Source organism: Caloenas nicobarica, chromosome 10 (assembly GCF_036013445.1).
Source record: "Caloenas nicobarica isolate bCalNic1 chromosome 10, bCalNic1.hap1, whole genome shotgun sequence".
In the NCBI taxonomy this organism is placed as follows: Eukaryota; Metazoa; Chordata; class Aves; order Columbiformes; family Columbidae; genus Caloenas; species Caloenas nicobarica.
Window position 1 is genome coordinate 4,004,996 of NC_088254.1, and position 22,932 is coordinate 4,027,927.

Consider the following 22,932-nt stretch of genomic DNA (forward strand, 5'->3'; position numbering starts at 1 on the left):
AGACACAAAGGAGTTTGAAAGATTTTTCTGTTAGATGCAGAAACACTGTATCACCTGCATTACAATCTTATTTTTTCTTTTTTTTTTTCTTTTGTAATTATATTGAGACAACAGATTCTTGTGCCACACTGTTAATACCTGTGTGACAACAAAAATTACTTCACTGACACTTGCTACTAGTTTTGCAAACTTTCTTCCAGTGAGAGAAATCACAATATACTCCTACCTGAGATTTAGTTCTGATGTTTCCACACTGAATGTTAACATTCAGAAAACAAAACTGGCACATGTATTATGTCAAAGCCGTCCAGGAATTTTCAAGTCATGCTTAGATCAAACAATTTTGTTTCGTCAGATTCCAGCGGCTTCTTGATTTGAATTTGTCAAATAATTAAAGACTTCGTCTTTAGCGAAAACACAAGTTTTAGGGGTACTTCATAGTAAATTCAAACAACAAATTGAAAAGACATTTTGAGAGAGATTTTGACAAACTGTGCAACCAACACACGCTAATCGTTAAAAATAGAAGCACGTGACTGTTTTTAGATCATCACCTGCTGAGCCTGAGAGAAGGAAGGTGCTGCTACTGGTATCATGACATTTCTCCCAGCTTCTGCCAACTGTCCGTGTCGTCCTGCTCCCCACAGGTACACGTCACATTTGCCTCCTAAGTGCCAATCCTGTGGAACAGCATGAAACGATGCTTTAGAACAACAGTACTTTCAATAGCTTACCAACATTTAAAAATAATCAAAATAAACTAAAATACCCCCCACCCGACAAAAAACCTCAAAACAAAAGACAAAAAACTGACAACAAAAATACCCTGAACTCATCAACTTGACTAACCTCTGGCCTTGATGTTGCCCAAGACATGATCTGCTCGTCCATCCCATTGATCCATTTACTGTTGTCCTACACAACAAAAGCCACAGTTACCACATTCAGTGCAAGAGATGCACATTCTTTTGCTGTTATGAAATACGTTTTCCTTTCTAACTAAGAACAATATTAACATCCAAATTATTCTAAACGGTATAGCAGTAAGAATGAATGTGGGCAGGTTCAAATACTTTTATTTCATCCCTAGGCCAAGTTTATTTCCTTACTACATGTATCTAGCAACGACACTCTTATCCATGACTTGCAATCAAAATAAAAACAGAAAAACAAACCAAATTTATGATGAAGTAATCTTTCCCTGATCACTGATGCTTAAGGCTTTTTGAAGTTTTAATTGCAAACACTGGCTTATAAGCTTGCTGATAAAAAATTCTTAATCCAAAATTTCTGTTTTGGTTTACATATCACAACAAGTCAAAGACAATTGGCACTAGCAAAATAGTTCACTGTAGAAATGTGCCAAAATGTTACTCTAAACATAGCATTGTAAAGCTCTACATTTCTTGATTCTGTCACATACGAAAATCACTGTCACAGTTTTGGGTTGTGTTTTGGTTTTTAATATGCAACTGACTTGCGCTCATGACTACACACACGGGGAGCAATCTCCACAGTATATTCAACCGCTTAATTAAAAACTAAACTTACAGTTATTGCTGATGCTTCTGTTAATGACTATAAATCTTTACAGTTCAGAGATGTTACCTGCATCGTACCACACGCTCAATAGCACATTTTACCATTAAGAGAGCAAGCTCATCCTCTGGAACAGGCTCCAGGTCCGGGACAGAGAAGGATTCTGGGAACCGAGCTCCCTTGGCCAGGGCTTCAGCAGCTTTGATGGTGGTGGAGAAACACTCGAGCCAGGCCCACTCGGTGGGATTCCAGGCCGAGGGATCGGGGAGGCAGTGCTGGTGGTGGGGTGGGACCGGGGGGTTGCACAAGAGCTGGTCCAGGTGCAGACCCACGGCGAGCGATGCCAAGCACTGCATGTACGGGCTGTGGACGAGCTGGTCTCCACAAACAACGTGGGGCTAAAGGGGAGGGCGGTGGGAGAGAGAAGTTGAACACGCGAAGTTAGAAATATATACTAATCAACTCAGAAAGAGGAGTCCTTCAAAGCTAGTACTGTAGAAAAATACTTTCTTCCACGCTTAATCAAAGTTTTTCTAATACTGTAAATATTCTCAAATTAGGAGACTACCAGCTCTGAGAATACTGAAAGGCTGTAGCAAAGTCTCCTGAGGTCTCTGTGGGGAAAGACCAGCCAAAATTCAAACAGTGACCTCATGTCAGTCATGAATTTTACATGTTCGCATTAGGTCTTCTTACCTTTTCGTAAGCATACTGGTCCTGAAGCATTACTGGCAAACGTTCCAAGAAAGCTCGCATGCAAGGAGCCATATTTAATCCCAGAACTCCTTGCTGTTTCAGTGCCGTCCTACACGTGGCAAGCACGTGGTTGGAAGATATCCACTCTGACGTACAGTTCACTACCAACACATCCTGTTCAACAGCAGTCACAAGACACACGAGAAGTTAAAAATTCATAAAGCAGGATTATTCAGCTCCACTGATTTATCATCAGTTATCTAAAGCAGAGTTCATTTCAGTGAATGCTGCAACCTTAGTTTAGGATTTAGTTTCGGTATAATCTCAGTTTAGGATTTGCTTTGTAATATAACCTTCAATATTAGGTCTGAATTCAGAAAAGACTTTCAAAGGATCCCAAAATAGTTAGATCCACTCTACTAACAGGAGTCATAGCTTGTGCCAGCTTTTTCTTCATTCACAAAAATACCATCTTTTGGAATAATCAGCTGTTAGAAAACTTCTGTTCAGATGCCAGCAGTTCCTGACACAGCAAACATGGAAGTAAATTCTGCTGCTCCTTAAAATTTCTGAGGTTGAGGCTACTTTAGATTAAGTTAGATCACTGAATTATTTGCTGGGGGAAATTAAACATTTCTTCATGTTGCATAAAGAAAAAAATCCAACTGTCTCCTGCATATTTTCCTTGTCCATTTACAGCTGCTGCCATTACCTAAGGTGATGTAACTGGTGTGCAGCATCCTGAATAACCACTGGCTCAGAAGGATTCCACCCGCCCCTCCAAATTAAACACAGCACACTATTAAAAAACCACCAGTCTTTTTAGGGTCAGATGATAGTTGAAGGCCAAAACAATGTCTCTCAAAAATATAATGCAGTTAGACAGATATTTTTATCTGCATGTTTCTAAAAGAAAGAAAAAGAAAAGAAAGGGAAAGACAGACAAATGGCATTTTCTTTTAGTCAAAAACTTGAAAGAACATGAATTTATTAACACATAGTGTCACCTTTGATCTGTTTGAGCAAGCAGCTACTCCAACCTCAGGTATCCACACTGCAGTCTGAATAGCTCCAGACCCGATCACGACACTCTGTAACACGGAGCCATCCTACGGAAAGAAGGGTTGGAGTCAGTGCAGATACACAGCTCTCAGCTCATCTCTGTTTAAATGTACACGATTATATTCCTAAGGATGATACTGTCTCAAGCTGTTCAATAACTATTTAAAAACTGAAATGTTTATACTAAAAGTGAAAAAATATCTAGTGTTTTATCATACTAAGGAGATAATGAAACTAAGGATTTAGAAGTGTTTGATAATCCACATTATCTGACTCCTGGAAAAACTCTCGAAGTACAAGGATATCGTTCCCAGCTACAAAGAGAGTGGGTGGTTCTGCAAAGCCTGACTCACATTACCAAGCCTACAGCACAAATCAGTTGTAGAACCATAAAATAGAAAATACCTCAATGTTAAGTACAATTTCAATTTATATTTTGTTATTGATAATTTTATACCGTTATTTTATACCATACTTTCTCTAATGCTTCTAATATACTGGAAGAAAAAAAAAATGAAAGCTAGTTTGATGCCTTGGCCATTTTAGATACCCATACTAAATAAAGAATCACATCACATCAACGGTGATCTTACCCGTAAAGACCAAATATTCATGAGGCCACCGAGTCCACCAGATACTAAAGCCAGCCCATCAGGACTGAATGCAACAGTCCGAACCGGAGTGATGTGTCCTCTCAGCTGAAATACACACTTGACTTCCACTGCTTTTCTGTATCCGTCCTGAAAGTTAGTTCAGAGTTAAGGAACACTGTAAACTATTGACAGAAAATGGAATAGCATAACAGCTTCTGTATTCTGCAATAAATACTGATCATCTGCAGAGATGCAGTAATTTCCACAAGATAATAATAAAGACTAATACTACGATGATATTTTATAAACATCTTCATCACGTTATCTTTTGTCCCTTTACAATACACCATCAGCGTTAAAGGCCACATTACAATTTACGTAGGTGAAATTAATCTTGACTTATTTTTATCTAGAAACAATTTAAAACTCTTATTATAGTATAAATTTATCATCTTTTAAAAAAATGAAAACAGATTAAAATATAATTTTTAGCCAAACAAAATTAATTTAAACCTGTGATTTTTCCTTTCCTGTTCTGAAGATGCCCGCACATACACAAATGCAAAATGAACTTTTTTTAGCAAATGTCTTCTCTCAGGAAATGTTGAGATTTGAGTAACTTCCTCACACTCTTCTTCTCCCCCAATTTCGGAATAAGCAAAGAGAATTTCTGAAACACCAAGTTTACTCCTTTTACCTTGGCACTTGTTTCTGGGTCCCACCATCCTTCTGAGCAAGCTGGGCTGGACTGCAAAGTGATCACGATGTCCTGGGGAACGGTCCAGACGCACACCAAACCATTGTGGCATCCTCTGAAGGAAGTCAGGAGAAATCAGAAAAACAAAGCAAAGGTATTAACTAACAAAATATCAGTGGTCTGGTATTAACTTATCAGTAGCCTTCACCACCTGCCTATAAAATGGTAACGCTTAATCTAAAGTGGAAAGGCATGTTCCCAAAGGATAAATGCGTTTTTTCCTATTCCACCCTACCCCACAGCTTTTTAATTTTTACTAACACCATACTCTCAGAAAAAATATCTGGATGAAACAGAAGAATTTCAGGCAGGACCACCATAGACAGGTGTCACGGCATGGAGAGAACAGCCGGTAACACGACCAGAGCTGCTCTTTCCATTTGGATTCTGAAGCCTTATGGATCTCGTGACAATCGGCTTACCGAATTAATGTTATTTTTAAAAAAGACCAAACTTTTCTTTGCTGTGGACACTGAAGACTGGTAGAAAAGACCTGCAAAAGAGCTATAAACAATTTAAAAAAATACATACGTAGCCAGTAAAAGCTGCAGCTTGGGTCCTTTCCCTGGCAGAGCGCACCAGGCGATGCCGTTGACAAGAGCTGGGCTGGCCAGCGAGTGTAGCCGTCGCCAGCAGCCGCCCACGTATCCCCAGAGTTTCACCGTTTCTTCTTTGGCACACGTCAGGAGAATCTTCCCAGTTGGATCCCACTTCATACTAACAATCATATCCTATTGGATTGCAAAAAATTAAACGTCAGTATGAAGTAACACAGTAAGAACAGAGAAGATTTAACTCTCAGAGCTAAGGTAATGTTTAATTATTAATAATAAAGAACACTTTATTCTTAAATCACTACAGAGATAGTGAGTTTCAATTATGAAATCATAATGATACTTTTCAGAACTATCAAATTAAAATAAAATCCCGGGTTCCTATGAGAAACTAAAGGGAAAGCACAGAAAGAAAATGTTCTCTTTTCACTGCACACTGTTCTTGATTTTTTTCCCCCCTAAGATGTAGCCAATTTTTCCTTCTTTTTTATATTATGAAATTGTGGTATGAATTACCTCAATGGTCCATGGTTCATAAACATACTAGGGCCACATGTAGCTTTGAGTCTGAGGCTGGAGAGCAGAACAGCCCGCAGGGGAAAGGGCAAGTAGAGTTTCATGTCCCAGCAGGCTCACTCCTGTGACTGCCGTGCTGCAAACAGCACGACCAGTTCACGGAGCACTCGATGCTTTTACTACACCTATACTTGCGGAATTCTCCTCTCAGCCTAACAAATCATTTGTGGACTATTAATAACTTATTAATACATACTAGCCAAGCAAAGGATCTAAACCATTCTGGCTGCATGTTTAGAGAAACATCTCGTGCTCTGCACAGGAACTTAAGCTTTACAAAAACTTGTGACATAACCAAAATTAAATTTTATTACAAGCACTTTTACAAAATAAAAGAGCTACAGTCTTTTAAATCAAGACATGCATACTGGTGTCCTTAATACACCTCTGTTGCTGTACGTACACACACTTCACAATCTCTAATAGCAGAAAAGGCTCTAAAATTTGCTTTTCCCTTTTTAAAATTTAGTAGACCGTTCCTTTAAAATATATTGTGTTTGATATGTGTATCAGAAATAGGTATGTGTTCTTAAAATAATTGCACTTGACTTTATAAACATCTTTCAAATACAGAAAATAGTTTAAACAGATCTTTACGCACAAAAATTATGCGTTAGCTTTAACAAGATGAACTCTACCTTATGTGCATCAACTAGAGCAATTCCTCCTTTTTCAAGTGGTTCCTTTGTTCCTATGAGCAATTTTCCATCTGAATAGCCAACTGCAAATGGTCTGTCTTCACTGAACCAGGCGAGGCACGTGACAGACACTATGTAAACAGACAACACACAAATTTATTAAACTAAGCTGAGCTTCGCTCCTGCCAAAGAGGTTTCTGTAGTGTAATCATCTAAAATATCAAGTGCATATCAACTTCCCGCACCTAAAAGGTGAGTTTTGGTCTGAAAATTTTCTTGAATTTGTATGGTAAAGTTAAATTGAGTGCCAGAGTTGTTGAGATTATTTTGTAATAGTTTTTCCATTCTTCTTTTTATTAAAATAATTTAATTTATATTCCTGACATGGTGAAAAGAACTATGCTAGGGGAAAAAAAAAGTAGCTGAATCCTATACATGTATCTGAGATAGGGATGCTTCAAAGAAAAGCACTGAAAACAAGTGGAGCCTTTCTTAGCGCGTAGATATTGCCTTGCTTGATTCTGCCGCAGAATCTGCAGATTTCCCAAGGCAGCAATGGGCAAAACCACACAGTGCTACCGAAGACGTGCTACTTGATGTCCCCTGGGACTGGAACTACCAAGGAAAATTGGCAATAATTCAGTAATTCAAATGATGCTGACTGCATGCTATCTGTGGACAAAGGAGATGCTGCAGGGAATCGATATGGATTTTATTCGATGGCGAGGAACACCAGGATTTGACCCGGTAGCTACAACTGTTTGCTCCTGCTGCAGGAGAACAGGGTGCAGATGGAGGTCCCACAGACTCTTCTCCTCCCATGAATGCAACTGAATGATGCTTGCGGGTAAAGTATCAGAAGGCATATCCCATGAACAATAATTAAAAATTTGAGATTATATACTTAATTTTTAAAAAAGGGGAAGGGGGCTTGCGGGGGGAAGGGAGCATATTCATGATTTTAATTTCTGCTTAAATACTGCTACTGCTACAGTCACCTACCATCCTTTCTGTAGCAGTGTTCCAGTTCTAGTCGGCGCATGGTTGAAATATCTACAACTTCGATGAGACCAAGAGATCCATCCATACGACCGATTAACAATAATTCCGGAGCATCTCCTGTCCACACCGCAGCTGGTCCTTCTTCTGGCCAAGCTAGAGCAGATACCCAGTGAGGCTGAAGGTCCAATAGTCCTTTTCCTCCTAGGAGACCAAAAAATGTTTTAAAACTAAAGAAAAGAAAACAACAAAAATACTTTCCATGGGAGAAGATCAAGAGATCCTATTTAGAGCTAGGACATACTACAAATTCATGGGAGTTACAAACCTACGAAATAATGGTCCACTAATCTATGCAGACACAAAATGTAGCTCACAAATCTCAATTATCAGTCAAGTTACACAGTTTTGTTAAGGAAAGAAGCGAAATTCTTCAGTACTCGGTAAATGTCCACTTCTCCTGTGGCCTGTCTGTTAGCATGGGCGGTGTGACTGGTGATTTTCATAGTTGCAAAACAACAGGATAATGATTCAGAGACTACGAATGACAAAGTGATTAATGGTCTTCCTCTTACAGGAGTTCCAAAGGTTTTATGCTGGATTATCCAATTGCGGCACAAATGACAGTAAAAATGTAAAAAATCCACTTAAAGATGCCGCAAACTGAACCACAGAATTGGAAAGGGCTTTCCTGGGTCAGGTTCAGTCCTTATTACAATGCAATCTCATGAGTTTAGCTAATTAATTTTATAGTATTTCTTCCCTGGATGTCTTTCCTCCTTATATGAGATCAGAGTCTTTGGAACATGAGAAACTTTCTTGAAGTTATTCACAGCCAGTTTACTTGCATTTCTTCGTGTCAACACTGTCCACTTGCTTACATAGCTGCTTTTTCCCTGGGCTTCTCACAGAGTTTCTCTTCCTAACATATTTATTTATAAGCTTCCCCCTCCAAGACTCTTTTGTCTCGTTCCTCTCTCATGAGAAGGCATTCCATCTAGCTGATCACTCCAGCAACCCTTCCCTCCAGCTCTTTCAGTCAATTTTCACATTCTCCCTGTTGCATGCAGAAAGGGAATTCTTGCAAACTATAGGAAGATCGTATTTACAGACAAAAATTTCTAAGTGTGCCCAAGCCTCACACCTAAACACTTCTGATTCAACAAGGATTCATACGCTGATCAAGTTTTCTACTGAATTAATTGTAAATCACAGATCCATTTGTGGTTAGTGCCTTCCTCTAGTTAAACAGGTTTACAAGATATTCTGGAAGATGGTTGACATTTAAACTGGAGAGCACACACAGTTAAATTCTTGGGCAAACAAATATCCACTAACTTAGTGGCTTCCCTAGAAACACGTTGCATCACGAAGCGCCTCAGGTCACTAAGAGCGTACCATTGACTTGCCAGATGTTCACCATCTTTTCCGTAGCTCCAGCCAGGTACTTGCCACTGATGCTCCAACAGACAAGAGACAAACTGAGGTCACTGGGTGATCCCAGACTTTCTTCAGAATCGCCTTCTCTGCAAGAGAATAAAATAATGCAATTTAAAAAGGGCATTTCCTTTAAGCAGACAGGAAAACATAGAATTAATGAAATATCAGAGTTAAAACACGGAGTCTTCCTGCACTGCTGCAGATTTATGTAACAAATTTTTCTGCTCACAGTTCTATATTCTATTTAAAACCAGTTCAAACGACAGAATGAGATACCAGTTATTTCCACAGTAAGAAATTTGAAGCTAGGTTTCAATTTGAAAAAAAAGTTTAATTATCTTTAACTTTACCTACTTATATCTCGAATGTAACATCTTTGGTGAGAGCAAAACTCTCTGGGAAGTGATGAAATGAAAGAGAATAGCTTGGACAAAAGACATGAAAGATACATCTTGCTCTCAGTTCTAGCTTAGACTCCTTCTCCTGGACAATATTGTTACACTGTTCTAAAATTCTATTTAAAGTTTGCTTTGGGTAACTGCAAGGGGACAACTCTTATGTTTTATTGCCCTTAAGATCATACACAACAGGCACAGTTTTTACTGATTTTAGTAATAGGAAAAGGAGGGCTATAATACTTCCAGGATGCATATTGTGGGCCCAATAGGGTGTCACCTCTATTTTTGAAGACGCAGAAGGCAAACCTTTGGTGTGCAGGAGACATTTCATTTATGAATATGGCAGGTAACAGGATATTTTAACTATTATAAACAACAGTAACTTACTAACATAACACACGTAACAATATTCACATAAAAAGTTAACATAACAGGTAGGAATGCTGTATCAGCTTGATGTTTAAGTTCTGTTTTCAGTTTTAAGCTATTTAATTTCCTTCCCGTGCCATAAACACAGCAACAGTCCCAGAGGAAAAATGAGAGAACGTCTGTGTAGGACACATTGCAAGGTTGGTTCTTTTCATTATCTTGCACAATTACAGCTTGAATTCAATATCTGACTACCACAAAGAATCCACTTACAGCTTGTTGAGCACACACGTTTGCTGCAGTGAATACTGCTTCTTGGTGACGTTCCACACTCTGATGGTGCCATCATTGCCACTAGTTGCCAAAAGTCCCTTTTTATTGCACCAAACGCACGTCATGACCTACAAATACCAAAGGAATTACGGCAAACCCGCAATTTAAAGCTAAAGCTTAGGTACATTTGTTCACTATGTTAAGCAAACACTAACCAATGGGACAAAGCATTAGCTACATTATTGAAACACGCTGTAACAAGCAAACCAGATATATTTTTGTACTTTTATGGTATCATGTACTGTAATTCATCATGCTTTATGAGGACGCTACACTTCATTCAGACCACAGGCCACTATCGCACAGAATACTGGACAAAGATGTTAATGACTATGACAGAAAAATCAATGCAAATTAAGATCTAGTCTAAGGAAAGATGTTGGGTGATTCCGCTGACTTCACGGACTGTGAGAACACTCTCATGTCCCCTTTAATTCAAGCTTCCAAGAAGCTGAGCATTTTTCTGCATCGGAGGTACCCTCAGCAATAACTTACTTCTTGTGGGAGATCATTTCAGTCAGTATATTTGCAAAATAACAGTATTTGACTTTTTCTGTAGTCTACAAAAGAGAGTAATGAAATCCACGCAACTGTGGGAGAAATCACGCTTACCTTGTTCTGATGCGCCTCCAGTTTGATGAAAGAACATTTTCGTAAGTCTCCCCCCATATCAGCGAGGGTCTGAGGAACAGTTTGATTATCTCGATCGTGCGCTGCCAGAGTTCGCACCAGCTGCTGAGCAGCCCACTGCCTGTGCTGGGAAGATAACCTTGAGGAGAGGCAGCAAGCTGCCAGGGCGTTAGCCAGCTCCAGAGGGCCTACAGCAGAAGGATCATAGGAAGGATGGGCATACAAATGGGCAATTAAACCTGCTTAAACAAAACAATGAGATGATGCCTAGATGAGTGCCAAACAGAATTACACAGATGAACACAGCATTAGCCATAATTTCCAGAAATAATGAAAGAGATTAATAGAGATCGTGTTAACTATCAGAAAAAACACTCTCCAGATACTAAAATAACCCCCTTTAAAATGTCACGAAAAGCCCTTAAGAATAGAATTACAAACAGCCCTATTGCCACCATATGGAAAACGGTTGTTCACAGAGCAAGCGCTTTTTAAATAGGAAAATAAGCTGCTGCCACTGCAGCTGCTTTTTGGCTCCCCCGCCTCTCCCAGCAGAGGCAGCACAACTTTCTCCCTCAGAGACAGAACAGCCACCAACTGTTATTCCCCTTATTGCATCAGGTGGCACAACTGAGGCTGAATATCTCAGCTATATGGCTTTGAATCCACACAGTTCAGGGTTTTTTTTGAAGTGGTGGCATCTATGCAATAAGATCACTTTTCTAAGTAAAATTTGGGTACTAAACAACAAGATTACTTTGATTAAAACAAGTTTTGTACATTGGTTTAGTGCCAGAATTAGGTTAATGGTTGGACTCGATGATCTCGTGGGTCTCTTCCAACCAAAATGATTCTATGATTCTGTGATTTTTGAAACTATATTTATTTATACGTTATTCTAGGAAGTCTCTCCTTAAATATAAATGAGGAATAGAAGATTTAATAATCAAAGTTTAAAAACAAAGCTATGTCATACCTTTCTTTTCAATTTCTGCTTTATCATAATTTGGCCTCAGTTTGGCCCCTTTGTCTGCCAAAAGTGCTACAAGTGCTTGAGTAACCACAAAATTCGGAGATGTTACAAGTTTGTTTTCTTCTGCAATTCCTCTTAAAAAACTTGGCAAAAATTTCCGCTGAATTGGATCATCAACTGTTGTCAAGTTTACACCAGTTGCTGCAGAAATCAAATTCTAAAAATAAATAATTAAAGACAATAAATAACCAGAACAAACAGAAAAATCAAACTTTGGGGAACATTTTTAGTTGAACAAATCAAGCGGAGTTTTAAAGACTTCAGTTTATTTTCAGAAATTGTCAGCTCCCAACCACTTTTATTTTAACACGCAAGGATCATGTGCGATATGGAATTTAAGTCTTCTGCCCTGAGGGGTACCTGGTCTTAATGGAACCAAAAAAGGAATACCACCAAGAACAAAGGAGCTTACAGAAGAACTTTTTATAAAGTTATGCACCTGTTGGTAACATAAGAAGCAGTAACACAAGAAAATCCATTATCTCATCCAACACTTGTATTTTTTCCACAATTATATTTCAAACTCAGAAGAACAAAACAATTACTCTGATGGCTTAGCAGTTTCGTGATGCATGTGAAATCCTGCTGCATGTCCACAGCCGCAGATCATACGTTTCTAAATACAAGCAATCTGTGCTCCACATAGAGTTGACTCAATTAAGACAAATAAAAACTTCAACAGAAAAACCCCTGTCAATACAAAAAGCACACCCATTTTTGTCCACTTGAAAACAGTACTCAGGAAAAAAAAAAAAAAAAAAAAAAAAGTAAAGTTACTTGATTTTTACCAACAATAAAACATACCCTTGTTCAGACCCATAAACAAGAACTCTAAAGAGATTCTCAAACTGAGGGCGGCCTCATCACAGTTCAGAAGATAAAAGCACAGATTATCAATATGTACAAACCAGATTGCTCCATCTCATGGATAAGTAGTTGAATATAAATATGTACATTGAAATAACAGTCCTACCTGTGTACATAACTGCACCAGCAGTTTGGCAGCACTAGGAGTGTTGGACGCCAAACAGCCCACGGCCGTACTCAGGTAGGCCAGACAAGAGATGGGTTTGCTGGTTTTGCTGTGGATTCCTCGGGATCGCTCTGCGGGACTCGAGGCCGTGGCTGGACTGGTGGAGAGCCCGGCTCTCCCCGCCGCGGCCAGGCACATCAAACGCACCAAAGTTCTGATGTCCGTTAGTCCCAAGGATTCAAGGCCAGCCGCCAGGCTACAGCTGGAACCGCTGTCAAAAATGAATATAAATGCTCTTGGTTTCGTTCGCACATTTTAAAAGACAGTCACGTTTGGTTAAAGCTACTCCTAAGCCATTAGTGAACATGGCCTGCTGGACCAGCTGGACATTGTAACATGCAAGGGGAAGGAGAAAGAGAAATGAAGCTTGCAGCTCTTCCACTCCTTTTCTTTTAAGCTGAAGACAAAAACACACCACAGACTTGCCCTTGCAAAAATCCACGAGTTTCCTTGGAACCACTCATAGCCAAAGTTATATGGATAACTGGTGTTTAGAGTTCTGCTATGGCAATACACACAGCTACATGTCAGATCTCTGCGATGGCCTCATGGCTGCACAGGTATCTTGTACAGAGACAGTTTTTAAATCCTCATACCCCAGCAACTCCTGCACTTCAACTGCTTTCCTCTAATGTTTACCTCTAAGTCCTGACACTTGCCATGAACAAAACCTCACTGACAAAGGCAGCATCTTTGTGTTCCAAGCGGCTGACACTACTGGAGTTCACTTGCCATATAAAATGTAGAAGTTTCTTTCATAAAGTTTGAAGCTAGGGTTAAAAAGAACGGAATCATCCGAACTTTTTCTCTTAATAGTGTGATGCAAGTACATAAAATGAGAATCACTTTCCCAAATAGCTTAAAACTGCATCTCTATCGAACACAGCTTGGTAACTGGTTCCAAATGGAAAGGTGGAAGTGTTGCCAAGGATGCCACGAACCTGACAGACAGGAGTGAGAGCGCTCTCATCACCATAGTTCTTGCCAGGAGGACTTGGGCGGCAGCTGTCACTCTTCTGAGAGCCATAACGCGGTCGTGGGGATTTACCAGGGCAGCTGCTTGTTCTCCTAAGGTTATCCTGCCGGAAGAGCTTTTTTCTATAGAGCCGTGACAGCCTTGGAAATAACGACGATGATTTGTGTTAGTGCTTAAAGAAAAACAAACCCGTATCATACAGAAAAAAGTGCAGAAGCAGATTTGGCCTAAGTTGGCAAATTACTTATTAATTTTTCAACATTTCAGACATACAGAACTACAGTGATAATGACTGAGAGGAAAACGCTCTCCTGAAATACACTCCATAATTTAGTTGTTCCTTATTTTCAAAGATAGATGAGCACAACTTGACAATACTCAAGTAATGTCCATTCCTCTTTTCGTTTAGAGGGGGCTACAAACATATATATTAATCCTGCATTTCAACAGGCTGCTCAGTAAGCCCAACTTAAATCCACAAATCCATCTATGAGTTCTGCAAAACACGCTACTAGCATTCACTGTAGGACTACAGTCACAATTTCATTAGTAAATCAAAGCTTTGAGCCTTCTGCCAATAAAGATGCCTCATACTCCTCTCTCTGACTCCCCTAGAATAAAAGGGCAATTTAGAATTCTTGTCTGCACTTGCCCACGGCACAAGGCAGGAAAGACTCAAATATTTCTGCATTGCCCCTATAAAATCACACCGAAGCAGGGGTGTTTCTTCTTTGGATGAAACTCATTTCAAATGTACCTATTTGCATCAATGTCTCTTCCATACTGTTGGTGGCTGTCACCATTGCGACCGAAGCACCCAGAGGGTCGCTGTCAGGGAACTGGACAGGCTCAGGTACAATACGTCGATCGTTCAACCCAAGAGGTCCAGCCAGTAATTCAAACTCCTCTTCTCCTGTCAGCTTTTCGTCTTCGTCTACATCTAACATATCCCAGTCTTCTAGAATTGGAGAAACATAATCAGACTTTGTTACAAAAGCTAAAATATTAAATAATTTCAATTAATTAAAAAACCCCACAATACAGGGTATAAAGTGTGGATTGTAATCTGCAACATAGTCGTCTTAATAACTCATCTTCTGATGTTGACACAGACACAACATTGTGAATTAGAAAAACAAGAACCCGCTCTTGCTCCTCTCCATTTAATTTGGTCCTTATTTCTACTGCAGAGAAGTTTCATACGAGATTCTCTGAAGCACCAAACCAGCTGGTTTTTTTAAAAACACAGAAATGAGAGGTCATGACATCTCAAAACCTGGAATATAGTGAAAAGTGTAGACATGCAGTTGTGCTTTAAATCATGATAATAGGTGCATGTTCCAAAGGAGTCAACAGTGAAGACAGATACCAGAAATTTCTGGTCTTCGCATTTATCAAAAAAGTATGCATGTAGTTCTTAGGTCACAATTGTACACCCAGGAATTTGCTTCTCATTCCCAGGGAGAAAAAAAAAAAAAAGGCACTATAATTGCAATTGAGTTCTGCATCTCATTCACTTCCCAACTTATATTTTTTCTCTATCGAGATTTGGACTTGCTGTTAAGTTCTGGAGCACTCATTTACTCTTACACAGACAAATGTGCTAAATCATACAGCTGGGATCATGCACGCTACAGAAAGGCCTAGAATCAAAGAATCATCTGGGAAAGGTTTTCTGTGGTCACCAGAAATAATCTGTTTAAATTGAAAGCAACCCTCAGGACATGCTCAGCTCGTACAAAGGTAGAAAAAGTAAGAACAAGCCTAATGGCAGACTTCTGAGACTCTAACTTCTGCTGATTAACTCCTACAAAGTTAGCTGAAGAAATGTATTCGAACATAAGGCTTCGTACGTGCAGTTCTGGATATAACACATACCCACAATACCTTATCATCCAAAGTTAAGTATTTGCCATTTCAGCTACTTAGATGAAAGACACAAGAAAAAAAAAAGGTCACTGATATTTTTCCCATTTGAACAAAAAAAAAAAAAAAAGAAAAAAAAAGAAAAAACAAAAGCCAAAAAAAACCCCAAACCAAACTACAGCTAGTCTGAAGAAGCTTTTAAAGTACACCTTCATGTTCGGTGTCGCAAAAGGTTTATTTGCATGGAAGTACCTTTATGTAAAAATAAAACACTGTGCAAGTGCAAAGTATTAAAGATCTTTGGCCACTTAAAAACGTACCTTCGTAGACACTGTCTTGTTTGCCTATTAAATCAGGAGCCTGGCCTTTGTACCTGTATGAAAAAATAACAAAGAAAATAACTTAATTGATTAAATAATCTACATATACGCATAATAATGTTAAACTTGGTTTACTATTAAGTTACTTCACTGTTAGATCGGTGTATATATGATTTCTGGAAATGGCTAGTAACAGAGAGAGAAATAAAAGGGCCTCTAGAAGTGTCTGTGGAGAGAGAAAGCGTTTTGCAGTACTAATGTGAGAAAGGCCCATAAAAATACTGCAACTGTCAGACAAAATTGAAAAAGGAAGTTTTTGAAAGTCAACAAAAGCAGGCGACATCCCAAGAAAAAATTCCTTGTTTTTCATTTAAAAATAGAAATATCAAGACAACTTTTTTTCCTAAATATGCATTTGTTGAATATAGAGAATGACTGTAAGTCTCAATTAAAATAAATAAATACAAATTCTGCTAGGAGTTTCCATTTCTTCAAATTCTTAAAACACTGATGCTAGTAAACATTTTAAAGTTGTTTCTGTTCTTCACACAGAGCATCCCACCCTCGTGTGCTTCTGTACCTTTCAGAAGTTGACGTTTTAGATTTGCTCTTCAGGGCTAAGTACTTCTCCCTGCAGACGCCGCACAGCAAATAATACGGATTTCCGCTGCCGCATTCCCCCCCGAACCACCCGTCGACGTAGGAGCCGTTGCTGCGGTAGCCCTGGCGGTTGGCGCTGCGCCCGCAGCCCGGGTGGTTCCTCTTCATGTGCTGGTTGAAGCTGACGACGCTGGACTCGCACAGCTCACAAACCACCACCTCCTCTCGGTCTTCAGAGTCACAAACGTGCTGCACGGCCAGATTTTCGCATGTTATTTGTGCACAATAAATACCTTCATTTTTAGATATAAAATAGGCCAAGATTCTTAGGTGGATGTTCCTCCCCGTGTCTGTTACATGCACGCAGGGATACTTAAATGGGTAACTTGCACAAAAGCAAAGCAGAAATGGACAATTTACAACATAATGAAGAACAGACCACCTCAGAACAGGGAAAACATTCCCAAGTAAAGTTTCAGAGGATGAGATTCTCTTATTTCATTTCAGATCTGATGCAAAACTCTTGACAGTATAACTTGTCACATATAACTCTGCTAGTTCACATTCAATGCTGTAAGTTATCTGAATCTCCTCAGAACTTGACTAGGTCCAACACAGAATCCTTTTTTTTTCCAGACGATCAGACTTTACATTTACTGAGCAGCAACAATTATCATTTGTGTCAATGAATTTCAAGGGTTAGTCTGAATCTAAAGTTCATTCTTCTATCACAACATTTCTGTCCTAAGTCAGTAATTTCATTGCAACATTCCAGTGAAACGAGCTCTCTGAAAAATTCAATACACATCATGAAACTTGCTTCCATATGAGTCAGGGGACATTGTAATTAGGAGTTGAAAGCTTAGTCTTGTGGGTTGCTTGTCTCATTTGACACGGATAATCCAAAGACTAACAACCTGGTGTTATCATGTTTCTTTTCCACCTCAAAAATATTTTTAGTGGGCTATACAACAGCTGAGTGAGGGCTGTCACCATAGTCTTCCCAGAGAATGAAGTACATGACACGATTAAATTAAAACTGATTCAAGTTCAAATTACTCTGCTATAGATCAGATGGTATTATTATTATTATCATTACAGTAAAGTGTTCATTATCCCACACAGCTAAGCAATCTGGAACATCTACTTGATTTCTAAGTGATATCACCAAAACAACTATACTAGTTTTGTTCTCATCCTTCAGCAGAGGGAGAAGAAAAACCAGCTACATGTAGAAGTACAGAGCAAGAAACACAAGAAGGCACCTTTCTTAATCTAAAAGTGAAGCTACAGAATATAAGAAAATTTTAAGCATTGGTGGCATTTAGTAAGATATTTTCAAACAGGCTATAAGCATACGCATGTTACTTTAAATTTAAAAAATATCACCATGCAAAAAGCAGTAAGTTGAAGCAGCCCCCGCTGCAGTCACACACACCCAGGTAGGCCAATCCAGTACCTCCGGGATCCACATTCCCAGAATATCATTATCACCGGCCAGGTCTTGCCCGAACATCGCTTCCATGGCTTCGTCATCCAGGTCGATCTCCAGCTCCTCATCTAAGTTGAAGTCATAAAGCGCCCCTGGGTCTTGCTGTGCAGATATCCCTTCTCTTCGACTCTGATTCCTGTGGGCCTGCACAGAGCGGTATAATCCCGCTCAAGTGAGAAAAAAAAAGGAAAGTAGTACTTTTATTTTGCATGTAATGAAGATGACTGCACTTTCAACTCCCTTTTGCTTTGCTGCCCAGGGAGGTTGTGGAGTCTCCTTCTCTGCAGACATTCCAACCCGCCTGGACACCTTCCTGTGTAACCTCATCTGGGTGTTCCTGCTCTGGTGAGGGGATTGGACTGGATGAGCTTTCGAGGTCCCTTCCAACCCCTGATGTTCTGTGATTCTGCTAAACGTAACCGACTTATTACCACAGAGAACACTTCAGTTAAATACACACAGATACATGTTTGTGAAGAAGAGTTTTGTGACTCTCATGCCAAGTACTAATCCCCCTCCTCTTCCCTGGAAGTCTCTCCATGTACTTACCAGCACGTGCCAGCAATGTTCGGGCAGCTAAATCAAATTTGTGCCTCCTGGTGACAGCTGATCGACTTCTACAAGGAGGTCCGCTTGCAGAAGCCGCATTATCCACATGATCCATATTATCAGGGCTACAAGAATTTGTAATTTACAGGTAAATCAAACCAAGTTGTAAAAGCCATATACAGTAAGTAAGGAAAAAGAAAAAGATCATATTTATTGTTTTTTGGTGTTTTTTTCTTTCACGGAAGGAAAAAAAAAATACTATGGGATTCAAGAATTTTCCGTTCCACTGCAGCACATATTTACTGGCTTTTTGCCTGCGAGATTAACCTCAAACGAGATGCAGCGATGTCAACACATATTCAATGCTTCCATAGTGCCTAAGCACTGCGGAAATGTTGGGAGAGCACTCATTTTATGCTGCCAGTGTTAACTACAGCTTGAACTAGGTTTCTCCTCCTTTTTCAAATGAACCTTTCTGTTGTTGCTACCTCAGTCATTCCCTCTTTTGCAAAACAGGAATTCAAATTACTCAACCACTACTTTTAGGATTAAAAACAAAATAAAAGAAAACCAGCCCCTTTCCTCCTTGTTTAATTGATAGTTTAGATCTAAGGTTGTGAAGGTGACTGAGAAAGTAAACTTCAGTTCCATTTCACCCTCTCTGGACAAAGCAAGAATTCATTTATAAAGAAAAATGTAGAAAAATACCTATTCATTAATACACTGAAGAAAAAAAACACTCCAATGAAATTTTGCTTTATTAATAGGTCTTTTAGATAAATGTAAGCTATATGCCCTCATTTTTTTTATTTTTTGGAAGGAAGGATGCTCAGTTACATTCCTCCCCAGCTCTGTGCACAAATAGTGCTGGAAAGTAAATGCACCTAATTTAATTGCATCTTTGCTTTTACTCATGTTGTAACCAAATTCAAAAGTGGCATTACAAAGTAATGTTCTGTCAGCAACAAAGAACTGGAGAGATTTCCAGTTTCAGTAGCGGATTACAAGCAACTGGAAGAAAATTACATGTTACCTTTCATTAAAGCCTTCCTCCATTTCAGTGGCATCGGCAGAAGGGATGTCACCTGGTGACTGCAAATAACAATAATCACTGGATTTTCCACCACTTCCAGAGACTATTGTCCCATGTCGTGAATCTGCTGTCCCTTCTGACTGGGGCTCTTCATCATCTTCATTTCCAGGGTGCTCGATCATCCACATGGCCAGCACCGTGATGTTCTGGGCATCTGCTTCTCCTCTGGCACCTGAAAGCAGGAAAATCACACTTCAGAATTGTATTACATCACTGATGAGGAAAAAAAAAATATTTTTTTCCATTAATGGTTATAGAACGTAAAGATGAGGTGTTTCATATTTATCTAATTTTTCAGTTTAGATTGATATTATAGCTTACCTGTAGCTTCCATAGCCTTTGCAATCTGTCTGAGGGAGAACCCCATTTCTAACAAGGGAACAGCAATGGCAGGAGGAGGGGGGGATGTTGAAAGTCGGCTGCTTGGATCGGACAAAGCTTAAAAGACAGAAAACGTTCAATGTAAAGTGCAGAAACCTTTCTTTCATGTTACTTTACTAGACCTTACTTCGATATATTAGATTCAAATGAGGGAATAATTGCCCTTAACAATTTTCCAGTACTTTCCACAAAGCGAGAGACTTTCTGCAATTAAAGCAGTATTCATTCTTATTGGTAAGATATATACCATGTAAGCTTCTGTTTAATCAAGCAGGATAGTGATGATATTCAACGAACTATTTATTTTAAGATATTTCTAAGAAGTTGATTTCCATTTAAAACTGTATCGATTTATCTATTTGATTTATATTTAGGTAGACTAGATAAAGTTATCCTTGTCCAAATCATAAAAATTCCCAAATGTTTTGAGATCACACCAATGCACATTTCTCTTAAGGTACAGAAAGTGGCCTCAACTAAGCTGGTGCCATATCTGGAATGTCTCTTTGCAGATGACGGCTATACTTCTGTGCAGAGTCTTTCAAGGGACTCTGAAAAGGTCAGTTACTGACCAAAAAAACACCGTTTCCTTATCATTTGCCATAAAAGTGAGGTCTGATCAATGAAGGCATCAACAATGTTCTAACAAACCCTGTTGTAAAGACAGTATCATGACTAGAATCAAGTAATCTCAGAAAAAAAAAGATTAAACTAGGCAGACATGTTGCTATGCAACAAACGAAACAGCTATAAGACCCAACTAATAGCGTGGACATAAAGGCAAGAATAAGAAGTCGTATCAGTCGGGAATTTCAAAGCATGCACTTTGTTTCTCAGCACTGAGAATGAAATCTGGAGAATACACTCTAACCCAGTCTCTCCTACTCATTTCATACAAAACACAAACATATGGACTTCTATTTTTCTTTTTAGCATTATCTCCTTTGCATCACAACACTAATTTGTCCTCTTTAGAAGCTCAAGACTCTCAGGCAACAGTTTGCTCGGCTCCTAGCTGTGTATGCTGGAATGGTGCAAGTTTCTGTTTTGAGCAGTATGGTGCGGGCAGGAATAAAACTTCCACAAACAGAAGCCTCCCATTACCTCCACATGAGGAGCCCAGGAAGGCTGGACAGCCCTTTCCATCTCATGAAACAAGATTAACCGGCAGGAGCTACACTGGTGTATGTATCATAAAATACACCAATTCCTGTTTTCTGCACGGTATATGATCTAACAAAAGCCAGAAACTCAGTGCACTAAATGGTGGCACACAACTAAGGAAACAAACCCAAATCGGATTAACATTTTAAAGTAATTACCAATGATACTGCATTCTCGTTATATACACGTAGTTTGCAATCCATTCCACAGCTTTTAAAAGCTAATTTCATTTGCTTGAGGAAGTCTATAGCCAGACAATCTAGAGTGTTTTCTCCTAGGACAGCCATTAAAAGGTTTTCAACAACGCTTTGCATGTTAGGTTGCATTAAAAAGAAATCCTATTGGTTTTCCACGTCTTAAAAAAACTACACTGAACTCCTGCGAATTTCCTGACTTGCCCACATTTCTATTTATATGGCCTACAAGTTTACCTGTACGGTTGGCAGGCCGCGCCGACTGGGAATCAGGAGAAGTCAAACTTTGTCTCCTTCCAACTTCATCTGAAGGAGATGTTGGTAAAGAAGATATTGGAGGAGTCTGAGCACGTCGTGCTGGAAGTACAGTTGTAGTTGGATAGCTGGAGAACATTTGCCTTTAAAAAAGAACGAAATACATTTATATTAAAAAGACCTATGCTGAAAAAGGCCTGACACAAGGAAAACATCTAATTAGAGTGCACACACTGAGTTTTGTAAGGGCACGATGCAACACAGACATTGGGGTGGGCAGGAAAACCCTGCTGGAACAGCTCATTCCTGCCACCTCTGCCTGGGAACTTCGATTCTAAGTATGCACCTAAAAACCCCTCCCAGGCCAAGGGCTGTCCTGGGAGATGAAAGAGAAGGAAACACTCTTCCCATTTCCCTGCTTTGTTCAGAACTCAGCCTGACTAATAAATCAGGTGAGTATTTTACTTTCACTGTCCTGGTAGCAAGACATCGTTCTGGCTTTTGTCAAATTATATCTGCAAAAGCTCTAAGAACGGAGGTCGGATACATCAACAGAATTAATAAACTTAGGACTCTATTGAACATAAAGCAGATTTTCTTTTATGTCAGAAATAGCCTCTGCAGCTTAACTGGCTTTATCTTCCACTTCAGTGTGTGAGGGTAAGATGAACCGAGGTTTTACCTTGCAGGATGTCACCTACAAACTAAGATCTACTCTAGTCTGAGAATCAACAACTATTTGTTAAATCTACAGAATTTCAGACATTTGTAATTTAAACATGAGAACTCAAGGACAACATAAGGAAGGTATCTTCTCCTGTCGTGAAGAATTCAGATCTTACATATATATATACAGTTATACTAAAAGCTTAAGAGCTTTTTATTTCTCGTAACACATGTTCTGTAAGGCAAGGTAATGAATTAAATTCTGTCGTCTGCAGAGGCAGTGCCTGCCGGGAAACACAAATACCAGCATTTTCAAGGGCTTAGACATATAAACTACACAACTGGTTCCCTCCACCCACAAAGCCATACATGCTGACAAGAAAGTTATTTTACCTAAGCAGACTGAGAGGCATCACACCAGGCGATTCTGACGCTGGGACTGTTTCGGTATCAGTGACTGGGGTGGTAGCAGTGGTCGTGTCCTCCAGAGAGCTGCTCATGAAAGATGTCGTGCTGGAGGCAGAAGGGCTGGTTGTAACCGGGGTCTGGGCTTGCTGAGCCTGGTCACCTTCTTCTGCTTGTTGATCTACATCTGCAACAGAAAAAGCACATTATAGGAACATTAATATCATTGTGTAGAGCAAAAGAGGAGCTGTGGCTAAGCTTTCAAAAATAACTATAATCAGTTACGGGTGTGCAGAAATGCACATCATACAAATACTTCTG

At 39.4% G+C, this 22,932-nt stretch overlaps 1 protein-coding gene across 12 annotated transcripts in view; it reads right to left on the minus strand.

Moving 5' to 3' along the window:
- HERC1 (HECT and RLD domain containing E3 ubiquitin protein ligase family member 1) overlaps window positions 1–22,932 on the minus strand; it is a 115,490-nt gene that overhangs the window by 12,045 nt on the left and 80,513 nt on the right. For 8 of the 12 annotated variants that reach the window (XM_065641949.1, XM_065641956.1, XM_065641959.1 and 5 more), the window contains 25 exons: window positions 22,600–22,798; window positions 21,523–21,683; window positions 19,868–19,984; window positions 19,487–19,718; window positions 18,454–18,578; window positions 17,851–18,071; window positions 16,393–16,661; window positions 15,813–15,865; window positions 14,384–14,584; window positions 13,592–13,766; window positions 12,591–12,861; window positions 11,561–11,774; window positions 10,567–10,823; window positions 9,895–10,022; window positions 8,813–8,940; window positions 7,418–7,618; window positions 6,416–6,546; window positions 5,179–5,378; window positions 4,588–4,702; window positions 3,891–4,037; window positions 3,243–3,344; window positions 2,236–2,409; window positions 1,644–1,937; window positions 850–915; window positions 555–680 (listed from right to left, as the gene is read on the minus strand). In XM_065641949.1, coding sequence (XP_065498021.1) covers window positions 555–680; window positions 850–915; window positions 1,644–1,937; window positions 2,236–2,409; window positions 3,243–3,344; window positions 3,891–4,037; window positions 4,588–4,702; window positions 5,179–5,378; window positions 6,416–6,546; window positions 7,418–7,618; window positions 8,813–8,940; window positions 9,895–10,022; window positions 10,567–10,823; window positions 11,561–11,774; window positions 12,591–12,861; window positions 13,592–13,766; window positions 14,384–14,584; window positions 15,813–15,865; window positions 16,393–16,661; window positions 17,851–18,071; window positions 18,454–18,578; window positions 19,487–19,718; window positions 19,868–19,984; window positions 21,523–21,683; window positions 22,600–22,798 — 4,307 coding nt within the window. The remainder of the gene's footprint in view (window positions 1–554; window positions 681–849; window positions 916–1,643; window positions 1,938–2,235; window positions 2,410–3,242; window positions 3,345–3,890; window positions 4,038–4,587; window positions 4,703–5,178; window positions 5,379–6,415; window positions 6,547–7,417; window positions 7,619–8,812; window positions 8,941–9,894; window positions 10,023–10,566; window positions 10,824–11,560; window positions 11,775–12,590; window positions 12,862–13,591; window positions 13,767–14,383; window positions 14,585–15,812; window positions 15,866–16,392; window positions 16,662–17,850; window positions 18,072–18,453; window positions 18,579–19,486; window positions 19,719–19,867; window positions 19,985–21,522; window positions 21,684–22,599; window positions 22,799–22,932) is intronic. The other 4 variants (XM_065641960.1, XM_065641957.1, XM_065641954.1 and 1 more) reach the window with 3 other exon arrangements.